Source organism: Pseudorasbora parva, chromosome 16 (genome assembly GCF_024679245.1).
Source record: "Pseudorasbora parva isolate DD20220531a chromosome 16, ASM2467924v1, whole genome shotgun sequence".
In the NCBI taxonomy this organism is placed as follows: domain Eukaryota; kingdom Metazoa; phylum Chordata; class Actinopteri; order Cypriniformes; family Gobionidae; genus Pseudorasbora; species Pseudorasbora parva.
The window spans coordinates 18302115-18320671 of record NC_090187.1 but is presented as its reverse complement, the minus strand read 5'-3'; the positions used below and the strand labels follow the sequence as shown (position 1 = coordinate 18320671).

The window sequence follows — 18557 nt, the reverse complement described above, 5'->3', positions numbered from 1 at the left end:
TTACAAGAGAAAAAGAAAATAATTGGTTTTCATCATACTTCTTGCAAGACAAATTGGTACCAAAATAAGCTATAAAAAATATGGACCGCTGAATGAAAATAAGCTTTATGTGTTTAAAAGGGGGATGAATTGAGAAATCAACTTTCCCTTGAGCTTTTGATATATAAAAGGTCATGGTAATATAAGAATATCCTGAAAGTTTCAGAGCTGAAAACTTCCTTGTTAGTCAAAGAAAAGCTTTTATTGACACCAGGCCAAGCAAACGGTTTTGTGCTTCATTCTTACGTCATAGCGCCATGAAACACACCTCTACAGCACGTCTAATCCAGTAGCCCCACCCACCGACTCGGCTAATACAGTAGCCCCGCCCACAGAATCATGAAGGTGATCGGCTCGTGCTAGATAGCCAACAACAATAAACATGCCGAACAACATAGCAAGATATTGCTCTATTCCTGGTTGTGGAAGAACACAGTCGCTGCATAAGCTTCCTTCGGATCCTAATATTAGGAATGTGTGGTTGAACTTTATTTTTATGCTATTTTGTAAGCGCACACATTTGTCCATCAACAATACTTGTTCACTGTTTACTCAAGGATGGTACAGTGCAAATTATATAATCCAACCTGTCATACAGTTTTACTGTATATAAAAAAAGTGTGCATAGCTACATTGATAGAAGTGTATGCAATTCAAATTCAGCTGAATAATGAAACTATTTTTAAAGCTGATTTGAATTGTATTCTGTTTGCATCATTGAACCATTATTTTCATATTAACCATTATATTTTTTATAAATAAAGGTGATTTGACTTGACTACAAGTAAACATTTTCAGTAAAAAAACAAGACAAAGCCTTCAGTTAGCAAGTAATCACCTCCAGGCTTCAGTGCAACTCAGAAATCCAAATAGAGGTAAGAGCTAAAAGCAGTTTTGATTAGGAAAATTACATTCATCAGAGTTGAATACAATCAATAGAAGGTGATGGACTCTGGTGAGGTAGCCAATTTCCAGCCAAACTATCTACCAGCATGTAGGAAATAAAAGAGGCTAGGAGACTAACCCTGCTAAAAAATCCAACATTGCTGGTCACCAGCATAAGGTATGTTTTGTACAGTGGGGCCAGTACAGCCAGTATTCTGGTTGCTAGTGTGCTGGATCTCATGCTTCCTTTCAGAGCTGTACAATCTTCTTTAAACTTTCTGTGCAGTCTCTTCCCATATTATGATACTTTAGCATTCATGTCAGTAATCTTCCTACCATTTTGTTAAAGAATTCCTGCAGTCACTGGACTGCTTAAACCTCAGGCAACATGTTGATGTTTCCACACATATCATGGGGAATATTCTTGATCTGGTCATTACTGAGTCTGCCTCTCTAAGTGCACCATTTGTGTATGATTGCCATGGAGATGTGTTTTTTGTCTTCTTACATCAAGGCTAAATGTGAAATACGTTTCAAAAACATGAAAAATATTACCAGAGAAAACCTGAGCTTAAGCCTTCAACATCTCGATTCTACAAATATCCATGTACCCATTAAAGTCAGAACAGTCCCGCTGAGCTCCCTGGTTCACAAGTGACATGCAGACATTGAAGGCAGCTGGCCTTTGAACGATGGTACAAAAATGAACTGTTCACAAGGTGGCCTACCGGGACCACCAAAAAGCTTATTTAAAGTCCATCAAAGTAGCACGGTCACCAGTGATGCACGGGTTGATCCAAAACGAGCGGGTGCCTGCGGTTTTTAATGATATTCGGGTCGTGGTCGGTCGGGTCGTTTGAAATAAAGATGACGCAGGACAAAATGTCTGATTTCCCAAAACGTTGAATTGAGCAATGCACCTTTTTAATTGGCTATCCTTTTTTAAATGCATATAGCCTAGCTCAGTAATGTCCAACACGATCACATGGTAATGCATATCAATAGTACGAGTGCAATCTCGTGGAATGTATACGCCAAAATGAGTTTTGCCGTGCATATGATACGCTCTTTATGGCGTGTAAATGACATGCTATTGGGTAGGATGGGGGTGGTGGGGTGGGTGGTTTGTGCGTATAATACACCGCAAAGTGCTTATCATATGCACGCAAAAAAACGTGCATAAAACTCTTTTTGGCGTATACATTCCACGCCAGGATTTTTATTGGGAAAGTTGGGGGAGAGACACACACTTCGATTAGACTGGATAAACACACGCAGCATCTTAATTGTTAAGAAAACAAAACGAAATAAATGAATAAATCAAGCCTTTATTACACAACACTAGGCTATATCATACAGCATTCAGAAAAAGAACAGTTTTCGACTTTGCGCTCCACTTTTTTAAAAGTGGGCTTTCTCTCAGTTTGACCTGCTGATGAATTCTCCAAGCAGGGTTGAAGCATAAACATCAATGATGTGTTGACTCAAGAACTGCCTGCTCTCTTGCAGAAATGCAGTTTATATATATAATAAAATAATAGCAGTACAATGTGACTAACCAGAATAATCAAGGTTTTTCGTATATTTTTTTATTGCTACGTGGCAAACAAGTTACCAGTAGGTTCAGTAGATTCTCAGAAAACAAATGAGACCCAGCATTCATGATATGCACGCTCTTAAGGCTGTGCAATTGGGCAATTAGTTGAATTATTTGAAAGGGGTGTGTTCAAAAAAATAGCAGTGTGGCATTCAATCACTGAGGTCATCAATTTTGTGAAGAAACAGGTGTGAATCAGGTGGCCCCTATTTAAGGATGAAGCCAACACTTGTTGAACATGCATTTGAAAGCTGAGGAAAATGGGTCGTTCAAGACATTGTTCAGAAGAACAGCGTACTTTGATTAAAAAGTTGATTAGAGAGGGGAAAACCTATAAAGAGGTGCAAAAAATGATAGGCTGTTCAGCTAAAATGATCTCCAATGCCTTAAAATGGAGAGCAAAACCAGAGAGACGTGGAAGAAAACGGAAGACAACCATCAAAATGGATAGAAGAATAACCAGAATGGCAAAGGCTCAGCCAATGATCACCTCCAGGATGATCAAAGACAGTCTGGAGTTACCTGTAAGTACTGTGACAGTTAGAAGACGTCTGTGTGAAGCTAATCTATGTGCAGTGTATGTGCAGAAGAGGTTACAATTTGCCAAAGAACACATCAACTGGCCTAAAGAGAAATGGAGGAACATTTTGTGGACTGATGAGAGTAAAATTGTTCTTTTTGGGTCCAAGGGCCACAGGCAGTTTGTGAGACGACCCCCAAACTCTGAATTCAAGCCACAGTACACAGTGAAGACAGTGAAGCATGGAGGTGCAATCATCATGATATGGGCATGTTTCTCCTACTATGGTGTTGGGCCTATTTATCGCATACCAGGGATCATGGATCAGTTTGCATATGTTAAAATACTTGAAGAGGTCATGTTGCTCTATGCTGAAGAGGACATGCCCTTGAAATGGTTGTTTCAACAAGACAATGACCCAAAACTCACTAGTAAACGGGCAAAGTCTTGGTTCCAAACCAACAAAATGAATGTTATGGAGTGGCCAGCCCAATCTCCAGACCTTAATCCAATTGAGAACTTGTGGGGTTGTGCTGTTTCTGAAGCAAAACCAAGAAATGTGAATGAATTGTGGAATGTTGTTAAAGAATCATGGAGTGGAATAACAGCTGAGAGGTGCCACAAGTTGGTTGACTCCATGCCACACAGATGTCAAGCAGTTTTAAAAAACTGTGGTCATACAACTAAATATTAGTTTAGTGATTCACAGGATTGCTAAATCCCAGAAAAAAAAATGTTTGTACAAAATAGTTTTGAGTTTGTACAGTCAAAGGTAGACACTGCTATTTTTTTGAACACACCCCTTTCAACTAATTGCCCAATTGCACAGCCTTAAGAGCGTGCATATCATGAATGCTGGGTCTTGTTTGTTTTCTGACAATCTACTGAACCTACTGGTAACTTGTTTGCCACGTGGCACTGCTATTTTGTGAGGTAGATATATATAAAAATGCTATTAAATCAAAATATATATCCAGTGGCATGTGCTGTCGAAGAAAGTCGCTGGCCGCTGGAGCTGCCGCTGCACTGACGGCTGCTGGAGATGCCACTACACTGAAGGCCGCTGGAGATGCCGGTACACTGACGGCCGCTGGAGATGCCACTACACTGAAGGCCGCTGGAGATGCCGGTACACTGACGGCCGCTGGAGATGCCGGTACACTGACGGCCGCTGGAGATGCCGGTACACTGACGGCCGCTGGAGATGCCGGTACACTGACGGCCGCTGGAGATCCTGGTACACTGACGGCCGCTGGAGATGCCGGTACACTGACGGCCGCTGGAGATGCCGCTACACTGAAGGCCGCTGGAGATGCCGCTACACTGAAGGCCGCTGGAGATGCCTGTACACTAACGGCCGCTGGAGATGCCGGTACACTGATGGCCGCTGGAGATGCCGGTACACTGACGGCTGCTGGAGATGCCAGTACACTGACGGCCGCTGGAGATGCCGGTACACTGACGGCTGCTGGAGATGCCGGTACACTGAAGGCCGCTGGAGATGCCGGTACACTGACGGCTGCTGGAGATGCCGGTACACTGACGGCCGCTGGAGATGCCGGTACACTGACGGCTGCTGGAGATGCCGGTACACTGAAGGCCGCTGGAGATGCCGGTACACTGACGGCTGCAGGAGATGCCGGTACACTGACGGCCGCTGGAGATGCCGGTACACTGACGGCTGCTGGAGATGCCGGTACACTGACGGCCGCTGGAGATGCCGGTAGACTGACGGCCGCTGGAGATGCCGCTACACTGAAGGCCGCTGGAGATGCCGCTACACTGAAGGCCGCTGGAGATGCCTGTACACTTACGGCCGCTGGAGATGCCGGTACACTAACGGCCGCTGGAGATGCCGCTACACTGAAGGCCGCTGGAGATGCCGGTACACTGACGGCTGCTGGAGATGCCGGTACACTGACGGCCGCTGGAGATGCCGGTACACTGACGGCCGCTAGAGATGCCTGTACACTGACGGCCGCTGGAGATGCCACTACACTGACATCTGGTGGTGAACGTCCATAACTGCTGGAGATGCCACCGATTTATTGTTATGCACTTCTGTTAATTTCCCTTATAAAGTTTTAAACTGTAAATGAACCCTCTGCAAATGACTGAAATAACACCCACAACCATGTCAGTGGCCTAATAAACATTTTGCAACCCAGGATAGATTAACTTTTCACAAAAGTCCACAAAACAAATACAGGTTTATGAACAAATTATGACAATTATTAAAATACTGTTTTAAAGCATCATGGTACAAAGAAAGGAAAAGCACAACGAAATGAAATCAGTACGACTAGTTGAAGTTTGCTTGAAACAATAGATTATATCTGCTGAGATACAAGGAGGAGCAAACTAAAATTCTGTTTCACACATGTAAGCTCCGCCCACTGAAAACGAAAATCTCAGAAACCAAATATCTTGTTCCACTGCACCAATAACACGGCTGCCCCAGGAAGTGCATGACTTTAAATCGGCGCTACTGGCCGATGCCGATACATTAAAAAATGACAAATATTGGCCCGATGTATTGGCCAACCGATATATCGGTCAACCTCTACCAGGAAGTATGACCATATTAACCCAGTTCTGTCAACACTGCATTGGCTCCCTTTTAAATATCATACACATTTGGTTTGTCATACACATACACTAAAATGGTTTAGCTCCCCAGTACTTGAGCCAGCTCTTAAAGCATCACATCTATTGTGGTCTCAAAATTCTGGCCAGATGATAATCAACTACAGGAAGTCAAACCTTTTCCTATTTAGCATCTGAACTTTGGAACAGTCTTACATTGGTCGGGAAGCAGACCACTGTTTAAATCTAGACTAAAAACACATCTCTTTACTATGGCATAGACATAGAACAGTATAAATTCTCAAATTTCTCATGGTCTGAGAGTCCTTCAGGTGCCTTTTGGCAAACTCCAGGCAGTATGTTATGTGCCTTTTACTGAGGAGTGGCTTTCATATGGCCACTTAACCACACAGGCCTGATCGGTGGAGTGCTGCAGATATGGTTGTTCTTTTGGAAAGTTCTCCTCTCTCCACAGAGAAATGCTGGAGCTCTGTCAGAGTGACCATCCTGTTTCTGGTCACCTCCCTGACTAGGGCCCTTCTTCCCTGATCGCTCAGTCTGGCCAGGCAGCCAGCTCTCTTTGGTGGTTCCAAATTTCTTCCATTTATGGATGATCGAGGCCACTTTGCTCATTGGGACCTTCAATGCTGCAGAAATGTTTCTGTACCCTTCCCCAGATCTGTGCCTCGATACAATCCTGTCTCAGAGGTGGTTTGTGCTCTGACATGAACTGTTAACTGTGAGACCTTATATAGACAGGTGTGTGCCTTTCCAAATCATGTCCAATCAAATTAATTTACCAAAGGTGGACAAGAATGATCAGTGGAAACAGGATGCATCTGAGCTCAATTTTAAGTGTTATGGCAAAGGCTGTGAATACTTATGTAAAAATAGTCAAATAGTAAAAAAATAGAAGATAAAAAAAGGGTGGAAGATAAAAAATAAAGCATTGTAATTGGAATGATTTTAGCGTGTGTGATTTATCACGGGCACTGATCGGGTAACAGGCCAAATATTAACGGGTCTGGGCAAGTGCGGATTCAATTTTGATATTTTCATGGGTCACGGGTGAGATCTGGTGCTGAACATTGCGGGTACGGGCGGGAGCGGGTCTACCAAAAATGGACCTGTGCAGGACTCGTAAACGTCTTTATCAAACAAACACAATGATTTATTTCTCATCCACCCGCGATTGATTGGACTATTATTTTTGAAATATTTGGCAGCCCGATCGGTCGATATACATTTGAACACCAAATAACAATATTAACTATGCAAATTAATAACAAAATACCTAAGTAAATTAAACTATATAGCCAAAGCTATAACACTTCTGTTTTCTTTGTAATAAAATACTGTTAAAAAACAAACAGAACTAAAGTCCATAGTGGAGATGATTCGAGCATTTTGAAAATTCTTCTTCAATCAATCTTACATTTAGAAAGAAAACTGGTTAACAGGGACGTGCACAGGATTTTTGAGGGGCAGTTGCTCTGACCTAAAAAAGGGCACCCCCCCCCAACCGAAAAAACCCCCCTCATCATCTGTCCAATTACATATTATTGTTATTTCCATTATCATTATTATTTCAATGCCCCCTAGTGGTATTTATGTTCTGCTCAGGAAAATATTATAGGTGGGGCCATTTTTTTGCATGGAGGTCTGGGGGTTTCTCCCCAAAGAATTTGTTTTTTTTCGTAGATGTGATTTCCTGCATTATGGTGCGTTTGAGGCCATTTCCCTTGCCTATACCAATAAAAGAACTCAAACCAGTCAATATCAATAGTCTAATAAAAAAAAAGACAATATTAATTTAAATGCCATCAACAGTTTATGATCGTCCGTTTGTTATACCTTTTCGACAACGTTAAGTCTCACCCGACAACCGCGACAATCTCCTTCTGGTGCCGCTCATGCAGGCTCAGCCAAGGCGGATAGAAGGAATTTGGGGGCCCCAAGCAAAATAGACATGGCTAACTTTCTACGGATAAGCGGGTAATGATTAAAAAATGTTTGTAAAACTTTAAGAAACCATTTTTAAAACATCTATAAACTTTACATAGATAGACAGACCAAATATTCCTAACACTTTGTTAAGGGTTACTAGTTGGTTTGTAAACTGTCTATAAACATTATCTGGATGGTTATTATAAAGTGGCAACAGATGACTATAATACCTTGTCAAATAGTTAATAAACAGTACCAGTAAAACATGTGGGTTGTCCTGATACTGTCCTTCAAAATGCAACAGTGTAAAAAATGCCACACAGAATAAAGTAACTGTTCAAGATCCATTGGTAACTCATAAAAATAATATCATGTTTGCATAAACTGTTACTACCATATATCCCGACACTAGCACAAGATAAGATATGAAAAAAAAATCATGTTCCTCTGCCTCTTTCTGGTTAAATAATGTTTATAATAATAGTTAATATAGCATGCTATGTTAACTATTCCAGGTTATTTATGCATAGCATAAAAATAGTTAGTATAGCATGCTATGCCACTTTCATCAAAACCTATTACAAAGCTATAGCAATTTTATGTCATTAAATACAATAAACAGTTATTCTGGAACAGATCTGCGTCTTCCTTATCCCGTTAAAAACCTCTTACAGTATGTAACCATATTCCATCCGTTCAGAAAAAAAGTTGCACTAACTGTTCGTTGCAAGCAGCATTTGCCGTCAGGCAGGTAACGTTAGCTAACATAAACATATTTTTGCAACCTGAGCAACCCCCCTGTGCACGTCCCTGCTGGTTAATGTTTTTTCGCACTGAGGTAACTGAGGCTTACTGTCTGTGGCTCTCATACACAGTGCGTGTTTGGAGGACGGGGTTTGCAATTTGCCAATCGGCCGTGATATAGTGTGCGGTTATGGTCATAGCTGTCTGTGGCACGGGACGTCCATCCATCGGTGGTGATTGCGATGGATTCAGCAGTACTCAACCCTTCCTCCAACTTAGCCTTTGTTTTGAAAACAAATTTGGAAAAAATCCAAGTCCAGGCACTCAATAGGATGCAAAAAGTAAAAAAGCCTTTAATGGTAGGGCTAAAACATTAAAACACCAACGCGTATCGGCCCATAGGCCTTCATCAGGGTGTTGATGAAGGCCTATGGGCCGATACGCGTTGGTGTTTTAACATTTAACCCTTCCAAGAGCACCAGAGGGTGAAAGGGATTCCAGCAGCGCTCCAGTTCTCTTTTGTAATTTCTCTTTAGCCTTTGTTTTCTCCAGAAGTTTTAGTAGCACATTTTAAGAGAAATGCGCCCGGCTCTGTAATGCATAACGGGGCTCGAGCACACTAAGTAAATACTTGAATCCCTCGTTTTCAACAACCGAAAAAGGGCGCATATCCAGTGACATAATTCCAATTGCATCTGTAATTTTTTGAGCTCGATCTGAATTGGCTGGAAACTTTGCTTGGAATAAACTAGGCAGTGTAGGCTGCTGCTGTTGGGTTGTGGGGACACACTTCAAGCGTGCTGTGAGCGTCTAGGCTGCGTGGCGTGTCCTTTTTATTTCGGCTCCCATGTTAACCGGTTAGAGCTTGCATGCTTGCTCATGTGTGCATGCTTCAAATAGAAGAGACGCCTATTTTTCATGCGACACGCGAGCGTGTTGGAAGCGTTTCCAGACAAAATAGAATAGGAAAAGATGTTTATATATCATTTTGACATGAATACATATTAATAAATGACATTTTCATGTTTGAAAGTCTGTAGGTTAACATAAATGCAGATATAGACCTAATTTTAATAATAAGAAACAACATAATTATCGATTTTGAAATATTAAACCTGTCAATACAGAACGAAATATTCTGTAGCCTATTTTGCCATCAATACCATATATCTGTATGGTCAATAGGCTACTGCCGACGTTTTTTTTTGCGGTATCAATAGGCAATATATATTTAACATGTAGTATAGGGTCTCCTGTACATCAATACCAGCAGAAGCGCCACGTCAGACACGCTTCTGGTGTGCAAAGAAAGAGAAAACGCCACGCAGCCGCCCCGCAGATGACACGCAACAGAAACACCACGCTCACACCACGTTGCCAGCCGGTTGGGGAAGCTTCTTGAAACACTTACGGCAAATTGTGTGGGTCTTGTCAACTACACGATTGCCATCCTTGTTCTCCACCGGGTAGCCGAAATGTTGCCATACTGCTGACTTAAAAGTTGGACCTGGACAGGAAGGATAATTCTGGGAGTTGGAAGGGGTGTGTCGCGATTCTGCCTTCTCACATCGCGATACAGGTTCGTGGACCTGCGTATTGCGATTTCGATTTCATAACGCATATCGTTACAGCCCTATGGAGTACCAGTACCAGGCTCAGTGTTAGGACAGTTGCTTTTCACCTTTTATATGCTACCACTGGGAGATATCATTAGGAAGCATGGCGTAAGTTTGTTATGCAGTAGTCATTGTTATGCTGACGATACTCAGCTATATATTTTACTTAATTCGGATAAAACTGCATTTTTAATTATTGGACAGAAAAGCTCCACAAGTAGTAACCTAGAATACTGTCTAACACTTGATGACTGCTCTGTAAAGCCCTCGTCGTCAGTGAGGAACCTGGGTGTGCTCTTTGATACCAATCTTTCATTTGAAAGCCATGTTTCTAGAATCTGTAAAACTTCATTCTACATCTTAAAATATATCTAAATATTGGCAAATGCTTTCAATGCAAAATGCTGAACAGTTAGTTCATGGGTTCATGAGCTCAAGTCTAGATTATTGTAATGCTCTACTGGGTGGTTGCCCTGCTCGCTTAATAAACAAACTCTAGCTGGTCCAAAATGCAGCAGCTCGAGTTCTTACTAGAACCAGAAAGTATGATCATATTAGCCCAATTCTGTCAACACTGCACTAGCTCCCTGTTAAACATCGCATACATTTTAAAATCTTGCTTATTACTAAAAGCACTAAATGGTTTAGCTCCCCAGTACTTAAGCGAGCTTTTAACACATTATACTCCATCACGTCTATTGCGGTCTCAAAACTCTGGCCATTTGATAATACCTAGAATATCTAAATCAACTGCAAGTGGTCGATCCTTTTTCAATTTAGCACCTAAACTCTGCAAACAGTCTTCCTAGCATTGTTCGGGAAGCAGACACACTCTGTCAGTTTAAATCTATACTAAAAACGCTTTTCTTCACTATGGCATACACATAGAACATTTTTAACTTACATTATTCAGATCAATTGACTGATTGTTAGGCTGCATTAACTAGGTCAGCCAGAACTGGGAACACTTCCCATAACACCTGATGTACTCGTTACATCATAAAAAGAGTGTCATCTATGCTAATGTAAGTCTCTCTGTTTATCTCGAGGTTTACTGCAGTCGAGATACAGGCCGTGTCCGGATCGGATGGTGGACCTGAGCCCAGACATGATCAACACATCCTGGAGTGTCTGCTGAACCTGTGTCAATTGGTGTCTCCTCTGAATTTGTCTCACCGGCACGTCATCCTCAATAAACCTGTCTCAGGCATGACGACTCCGATCTTTCAAATATTCATATTCTTGTGTAATCGACGCACCATCCTAAATAAACTTGTCTCTTGCATTATCCCCATAAATTTTGAATATTCCGATCTAATATGATTTCTGACCTGTAAGGTTGCCAGAATAAAAATCATACACTGGTTGATAATAGGCCAGAGGAGAACTGGCACACCGACTGAGTCTGGTTTCTCTCAAGGTTTATTTTTCTCCATCATGCCCTGATGGAGTTTTGGTTCCTTGCCACTGTCGCCTTTGGCTTGGCTTGCTCAGTTGGGGACACTAAAACTATAACACTAAATTTATGAATTAATTAATTAGGTCTTATTTAGTTCTATAAATTATAATATTGATCTGCCAACATTGTCGCTATATGATAAATTAAAATATGATGATAACATCACTGTTTTCTCCAGAATGACAGTACAGTCAAAGTCTAGAGCGTCTAGAGCGCAGTCTCGGGAGTGCCCCCGGCCTGCGAGGGGCGATGGGGTATGTGGTGTGACAGGCAGCGGGGCGAGGGACCGCGAGAGCGGGCCGGTGATTAATGTTGACGAGTGCCAGCTGCGTGGCACACCGGTCTCGTCTCGCGGCCATGTGACGGGAGCATATAAGGAGGAGCAAGGGCTGCGGAAGACGAGAGAGGACCAGGCCTTGATTTATGTTGAGTTTTGTTTTACGTGTGTTTGTGTTCGCGGGCAGTCGTCCGTGAGGGGCTGCCCGCGGTTTTACTTTCGTTTTGTTTATTTATGTTGAATTAAAGTTTGTAAACGTTCGCCGGTTCCCGTCTCCTTCCTTTCCAGCTACTAACTGCGTTACACCGAGACGTTTACTTCATAACTGGTCAAACAAAGATGTTTTCCCATAGCGCTAACTAAGTGCAGCATTGAGAGTAGCTTTTGAAAGGAAACCAATGAGTGTTGTTACAGATAACAATGTCCAGTTTACTTCTGCTTCTTTCGCTGCTTTTCTGGAATATTAGTCACCATTGTTCCTCTCTCCACTACACGTCAGCTAATGGTGCCGTAGAGAGGTTCAACCATGTGCTCAAACACACTCTCCAAATGCAGTCACATCAGCCATGGAAAACTGGGTAACTAATGTCTTGCAGGTGTACCGTCCCACTCCACATGCTGCAACTGGTACTTCACCCTTTCAGCTCCTCAATGGCACAAGGCTGTCTATTTTACCATTTGCTTCTGAGGAACTTAAAACGTTTAGTGATCCTATGACAGTTGCCAAAAGACTTTGGGTGGGTACATACATTCTTAATGATGGAAAGACATGGGGTGCTTCCATCTCACTGCAATTCCATGCACGCCAATAACTCCAGCTGAAAACACGGCTCACTACACACATTCATAGCTCTCTACCATGTACATTGCGTTTCTGAGACAATACAGTTAAGTGGGAATACACAGACATGGTTTGTTTGTTTTAATGAAAACAATCTACATAATAATTTGACCAGTTGGAGGGATTTTTTGTTGTTGTCATTAACACTATTGTCTTGTTAATTGAATGCCTTTTTTAATGACTCTATTATGATTGGATAAATCTCTGTTTTGGAAGGCATGAGGCCATTTATTTTCTTTTATTAATTCATCAGCTCCATAAACAGTCAATAATAATAATCCTTTCGCTTCCAGCATTGTTCAGCTCTGGCAGAGCAGTGTGTATTTGGGATTTATGATTTGCCTTTGCAAACATTAAATAAATCCGAGATTTAGCCAATACAGCTGTCTAGAAGTGATTAAAATATTTAATAATGTTTACATTAGTGGTTAATATTTAGTTTAATGTTACAAACATAATTCATAAATGCCAGAAGAAAAACAATCACAATAGTACTGAGAGCACCAGGACTGTATTGGGAGAAAAGTTATAATCATTATAATGATGTGCTGTCTGTGATAGACTCAGGGCTACTTAAAGTTGCAATGAAATAAAAGTAGCAACAGATATTTTCATCCGTATCGTGATACATGTCTGAATTTTACAGATCCAAAAAAAAGTAGAACAGGGTTCTATTCTGTTTTGTCATCAGTTGTTAATTGGATTTTGAGTTGTAGTTACACTCAAAAATTCATGTGAGCATATATCACCAGATATATCTTAAGCTATTTCCTGTGAATGTGTGAGACTTATAGAGGTAAATTTGCAGTAAACCAGTGAGTTTACAATTACAATAATTATTTTAAAAAATAAAAAATGACAAAAAAACAGTTCGTAACATCAAGCAGCATAATCCACAGACTGTTTTTCTACAGCTAAAATAACTGAAAATGGCTGACACCGGAAACCATTACACGCATATTAATAAAAAAAACGAATAAAAAAGTATTAAAAAAAACTTCTACAATCCACTTTTACTTTTTTTAAAAATGTGGATAACATGGATTTACTAAATAGATTTTCATGCAGACTTTGAACTTTTTTGAACACATATGACATCCAACTGTAAGCAATTATCAAGTAAGAGCAACTATAATTAATTAGGTAACAATTCATAGTAATTAAATCAGAGTTAAGAAATTGGAATGTCATAGATGAAGAAAAAAAAATCTAGTTTAAAATGCTTATGCAAACTCACTTAGAAAAGTATTAATGATTTTGAAAATCATTTTGATTTAATAAGTCTAAAAAAGTGGTGTTATTATCAACAAAACAAAAATAAATATACCGCATGTCATAGGTCAAATGATATGATATTTCAAGAATGGGGGTCTTCAGAGGTCAACTCTGTCATATAATTTCCCGTTCTTATAGATTTCCTGTTACCTGACAACCCCCTTACATTTAATAAATTAAGTGTCATCTTACCTGTCTGGGCGTTCTTTCCGATTTACTCCTGCACCACTCCCAGTCAGTTAACTCGATTTTACGACACTCCTCGTGGGACAGCCTCCTCTCTGGAACGTCAAATACAGACAAATTGTCGAGGGGAAGATCCTCAGGATCGCAGGTTGAACCCTGAGGTGAGATATTACATGGCCTGTCCCTTTCTGTAGAGCTCTGAGGCTGGTTTTCCTCTCTCTTCTCGAGCAGTAGCTCACCATGGAGGGAGCTGTCCTCTGCTGCTGTGGTGCTGAATTTACCAATCTGACTGCAGTCCAGCACTGTTGGTCGGCTTTCAGAGAAATCACAGCTGTATAAACTGTTAAAAGAGGGTTTCTCTATGGATGGAGACTTGGCGTGGGAGGTTTTGTAAATGCCATAGCCTTGCTGGAAGGAAAGGTTGAATTCAAATCTCCTCTTCTTTGCTGTAATAAACACATAGATAAAGGCAATGGGAAAAGGTAAATTAGTAAATTCTCACACACACATACATATGATATATATACACTCATCAAAAGGATTATTAGGAACACCATACTAATACTGTGTTTGACCCCCTTTCGCCTTCAGAACTGCCTTAATTCTACATGGCATTGATTCAACAAGGTGCTGAAAGCATTCTTTGAAAATGTTGGCCCGTATTGATAGGATAGCATCTTGCAGTTGATGGAGAGTTGTGGGATGCACATCCAGGGCAACGAAGCTCTGATTTCACCACATCCCAAATATGCTCTATTGGGTTGATATCTGGTGACTGTGGGGACCATTTTAGCACAGTGAACTCATTGTCATGTTCAAGAAAACAATTTGAAATGATTTGAGCTTTGTGACATGGTGCATTATCCTGCTGGAAGTAGCAATCAGAGGATGGGTACATGGTGGTCATAAAGGAATGGGCATGGTCAGAAACAATGCTAAGTAGGCCGTGGCATTTAAACGATGGCCAATTGGCACTAAGGGGCCTAAAGTGTGCCAAGAAAACATCCCCCACACCATTACACCACCACCACCCTGCACAGTGGTAAAAAGGCATGATGGATCCATGTTCTCATTCTGTTTATGCCAAATTCTGACTGATCTGAATGTCTCAACAGAAATCAAGACTCATCAGACCAGGCAACATTCTTCCAGTCTTCAACTGTCTAATTTTGGTGAGCTTGTGCAAAATGTAGCCTCTTTTTCCTATTTGTAGTGGAGATGAGTGGAACCCGGAGGGGTCTTCTGCTGTTTTAGCCCATTCGCCTCAAGGTTGTGTGTGTTGTTGCTTCACAAATGCTTGGCTGCATACCTCGGTTGTAACAAGTCGTTATTTTTAGTCAACGTTGCTCTTCTATCAGCTTGAATCCGTCGGCCCATTCTCCTCTGACCTCTAGCATCAACAAGGTATTTTTTCCCACAGGACTGCTAGATACAGGATGTTTTTCCCTTTTCACATCATTCTTTATAAACCCTACTCAGACTGGCTCGTCTGGCACCAACAACCATGCCATGCTTAAAATTGCTTGAATCACCTTTTTTTCCCATTCTGACATTCAGTTTGGAGTTCAGAAGATTGTCTTGACTAGGACCACACCCCTAAATGCATTGAAGCAACTCCCATGTGATTGGTTGATTAAATAATTGCATTAATGAGAAATTGAACAGGTGTTCCTAATAATCCTTTAGGTGAGTGTGTGTGTGTGTGTGTGTGTGTGTCTGTGTGTATAAATATACAGGTACTTCTCAAAAAATTAGCATATCTGATAAAAGTTCATTGCTGAGGTGTTATGGAGGCCCAGGATGCTTCGATATCGGCCTTAAGCTCATCCAATAATATGTTCTTTTTATGAACCAATAAAAATAATAATCCATAAAAATATATCAGTTTTGGTATTTATGGTATAGGGGATAGGGTATTTTATCAGTGTACCAACCGGTTGAAAGCTCAGAACTTAAGCCTTGGCGACAGTTGATGAAGCAGCCACACGGCAGATGGATCCAGCGTTCTGAAAGCACGAACACAGGGGTGACTGCCGCGGAGAGCAAGGTCAGAAAAAAACAGAGAGTCTCCAAGGATGGGCTGTGCATGTGAACAGCGTGACTCACCAGGATCTGGGTCTGTAATGGTAACGTATGCCAGTGGGGAAAAAAATCATTCCAGCATGTTTGAATGAAACAAATAATTATATAGAGAATTTTTTTTATGAAAATAAACATTTTCAGCGGCAGGTTAAAACAGAAAATATATACTGAATCCAGTTCAACAAGACATTTTAAGATGTTGAAAGCTGGTTCTTACACAGTATGAAAATATATCTAAGGCACTTCATGGTTTCTCAGATTCACTAGGTAGCAGAACTTTTATGAGAACCTTAAGGCACATTTAAAAAGGCCAGTTCTCTGATGAAAAAACCCATAAGTTCCAGATAGAACTTTAAAGCCAGTTGGTTCTTCTAGTGAATCTGCAATGGCTCACTTAAAATGTTAAGTTCCTTGAGTAGCCTATACAAAAGTAGGTTGAGGTTCTCTGGAGGGTTCCGTCAGTGTGGCAATCTGAGGTAAAAATCCATTGATATGGTGATTATATTATGTCTAATACCTAATGAACCAGTTTGTAGATATTGTTTTATGCTTTTTTTAATCACAATAATCAGCAGTCAGTATACTGCAACAATGAAACATAACACGCATTATGATAGGCCTACTGATTATTCATTAATTTAATTGATTATTCATTATAATTATTTTTTAATTATTCTTTCATATATTTATTTGAAGCTGTTGTGCTAACTAAATGGCTGACAATTAAAAAAATTGCTATATAAAAGTCTGAGTAGTTTTTAGTACAGTACAAGTACATAAAATAGAAAAGTATGTGCTTTTATAGCTCTCACCATCATTGGCATCCATAGAACCATTCGAGCCATGGCAAGAATCATCGAGAAGCGCTTTTGAGAGAAAAACACAGGGGAATATCTAGCACGAGTTCCATCTCTCTTGAAATGGCCAGTTGCTGGAGAATACGACAATGAAAACGTCTCCGTTTTGTTCTTAAAACTGACAGTATTCGAGTTGAATTCATTGTAGGCTTCCAAACTTTTCTCCAAGCTATCCCGTGACAGAGAAGGGATCTCACACAGCGGTGCCGACCCGGCAATTTCAAAATAGCTCGGGTAAAATGTTCTCAGGGCTTCCGTGGAGCACATAAGCTGGTAGAATAGAGGAACCGAGCAAACTACCAGCCCAAAGAAACACAGTGAGTAAACAGAGAACAGAAGCAGGACGTACAAGCTGTCGTTCTCCGGGAGACAACCAAGAGAAGCAGGGGCGAAGCCGCCCCAGCCGCACACGGGCAGGACGCTGATCGTGAGACTCACCGTCCACACCGCTACCACCGCCACAAACACCCCGAGAGGTCGGTTAGGGGTTTGATACACTCCAAAGCGCTTTGTCACGTAAAAGGTGTATACAACTAGGAGACAGGCTTTCATATTGCTTGACAATCCTTGGAAAACATACAAGAGTCCGGACAGGGTGCACATAGCGCTCGACCGGTTCGCGTCTCCACTCCTCCATTGCAAGATCATAAAAAGCGTTAGCGGCACGACGCTGATCAGGTCGTCAATGGATAAAGAAGCAACTATCAGACAGAGGGAAGACTTACTCCTCATCCTGACCAGCGACATGAGCGAGTACAAACCTCCCAGGCAAGTGACAGTGGCTATGGCGAAGGATAGACCAAAGAGAAGGTGCCAGTTGCCCGCGTCCACGTCCTCATATTGGCTGGTTTTGTTAAGCAAAGGTGAGGCATGTGTCGACGACATTTTCCTTCAGTCTAACTTTCCAGACTTCACTCGTCTCATTCCTTCTAAGATCGGGTGAACAGACCGAGCGCGTGGAAGTTTTCTCCAGCGACAGTACGCCACGAAGTGCATATAGTTTCCCATCCGTTGGTCTTTACGCACTTGTTATTGTGCTCAACAAATATAGTGCATACCATTTCCCCTTTTAAACAGCTGGTTGCACTATTATGATATTGTGGTTTCTTCTCAGGGCATTTGTGGATAGATGTGTCGCGCGCTCGTAGCTGATTGTGTCTCGCACTCGCAGCACATCTCTTCAGTATGAATGAGCTCTAAGAAGAGAGATGTTAGTGGGGTGGAGCCACCTTCTGTCACTGCTGAACGAGGTGCGTGTGGTTTGTCTAAAAACTAACGTTGTATAGCTACTACGTTTTGTAGAGACTAAAATAGCTGAACTATTATAGTATCGCAGTGCTACAAATGATTACACATCCTTTGTAGGCTACACAGGCTTGGTAGCCTATTACATATCGTGTGAACACATAATGTATTCTATGAAATAATCCTAATTTACAGGGAAATATGGGAACTGTGGCTGCCAGAAATGCAATAGTGGTATCTGTATTTTTAGTTCAATTCATAATAATAATAGGATACATAACTATGATATAAATAATGACAATAATTTATGGCCAAATTTGCCAAAATTGTACTTCATACTTTTTAAATATGCTAATAACCACTACAATAATACATAAGGTAAAGTTATTATCAAATTAGGC

At 41.2% G+C, this 18557-nt stretch overlaps 1 protein-coding gene across 1 annotated transcript in view; it reads right to left on the bottom strand.

Moving 5' to 3' along the window:
* LOC137043592 (probable G-protein coupled receptor 149) overlaps positions 1 to 18152 on the bottom strand; it is a 28302-nt gene extending 10150 nt beyond the window's left edge. Inside the window, exons 1-3 of the mRNA XM_067419885.1 lie at positions 16867 to 18152; positions 15907 to 16090; positions 13979 to 14418 (exon numbers count right to left, since the gene is read on the bottom strand). Coding sequence (XP_067275986.1) covers positions 13979 to 14418; positions 15907 to 16090; positions 16867 to 17796 — 1554 coding nt within the window. The 5' untranslated portion in view covers positions 17797 to 18152. The remainder of the gene's footprint in view (positions 1 to 13978; positions 14419 to 15906; positions 16091 to 16866) is intronic.
* Positions 18153 to 18557: the final 405 nt, after the last annotated feature.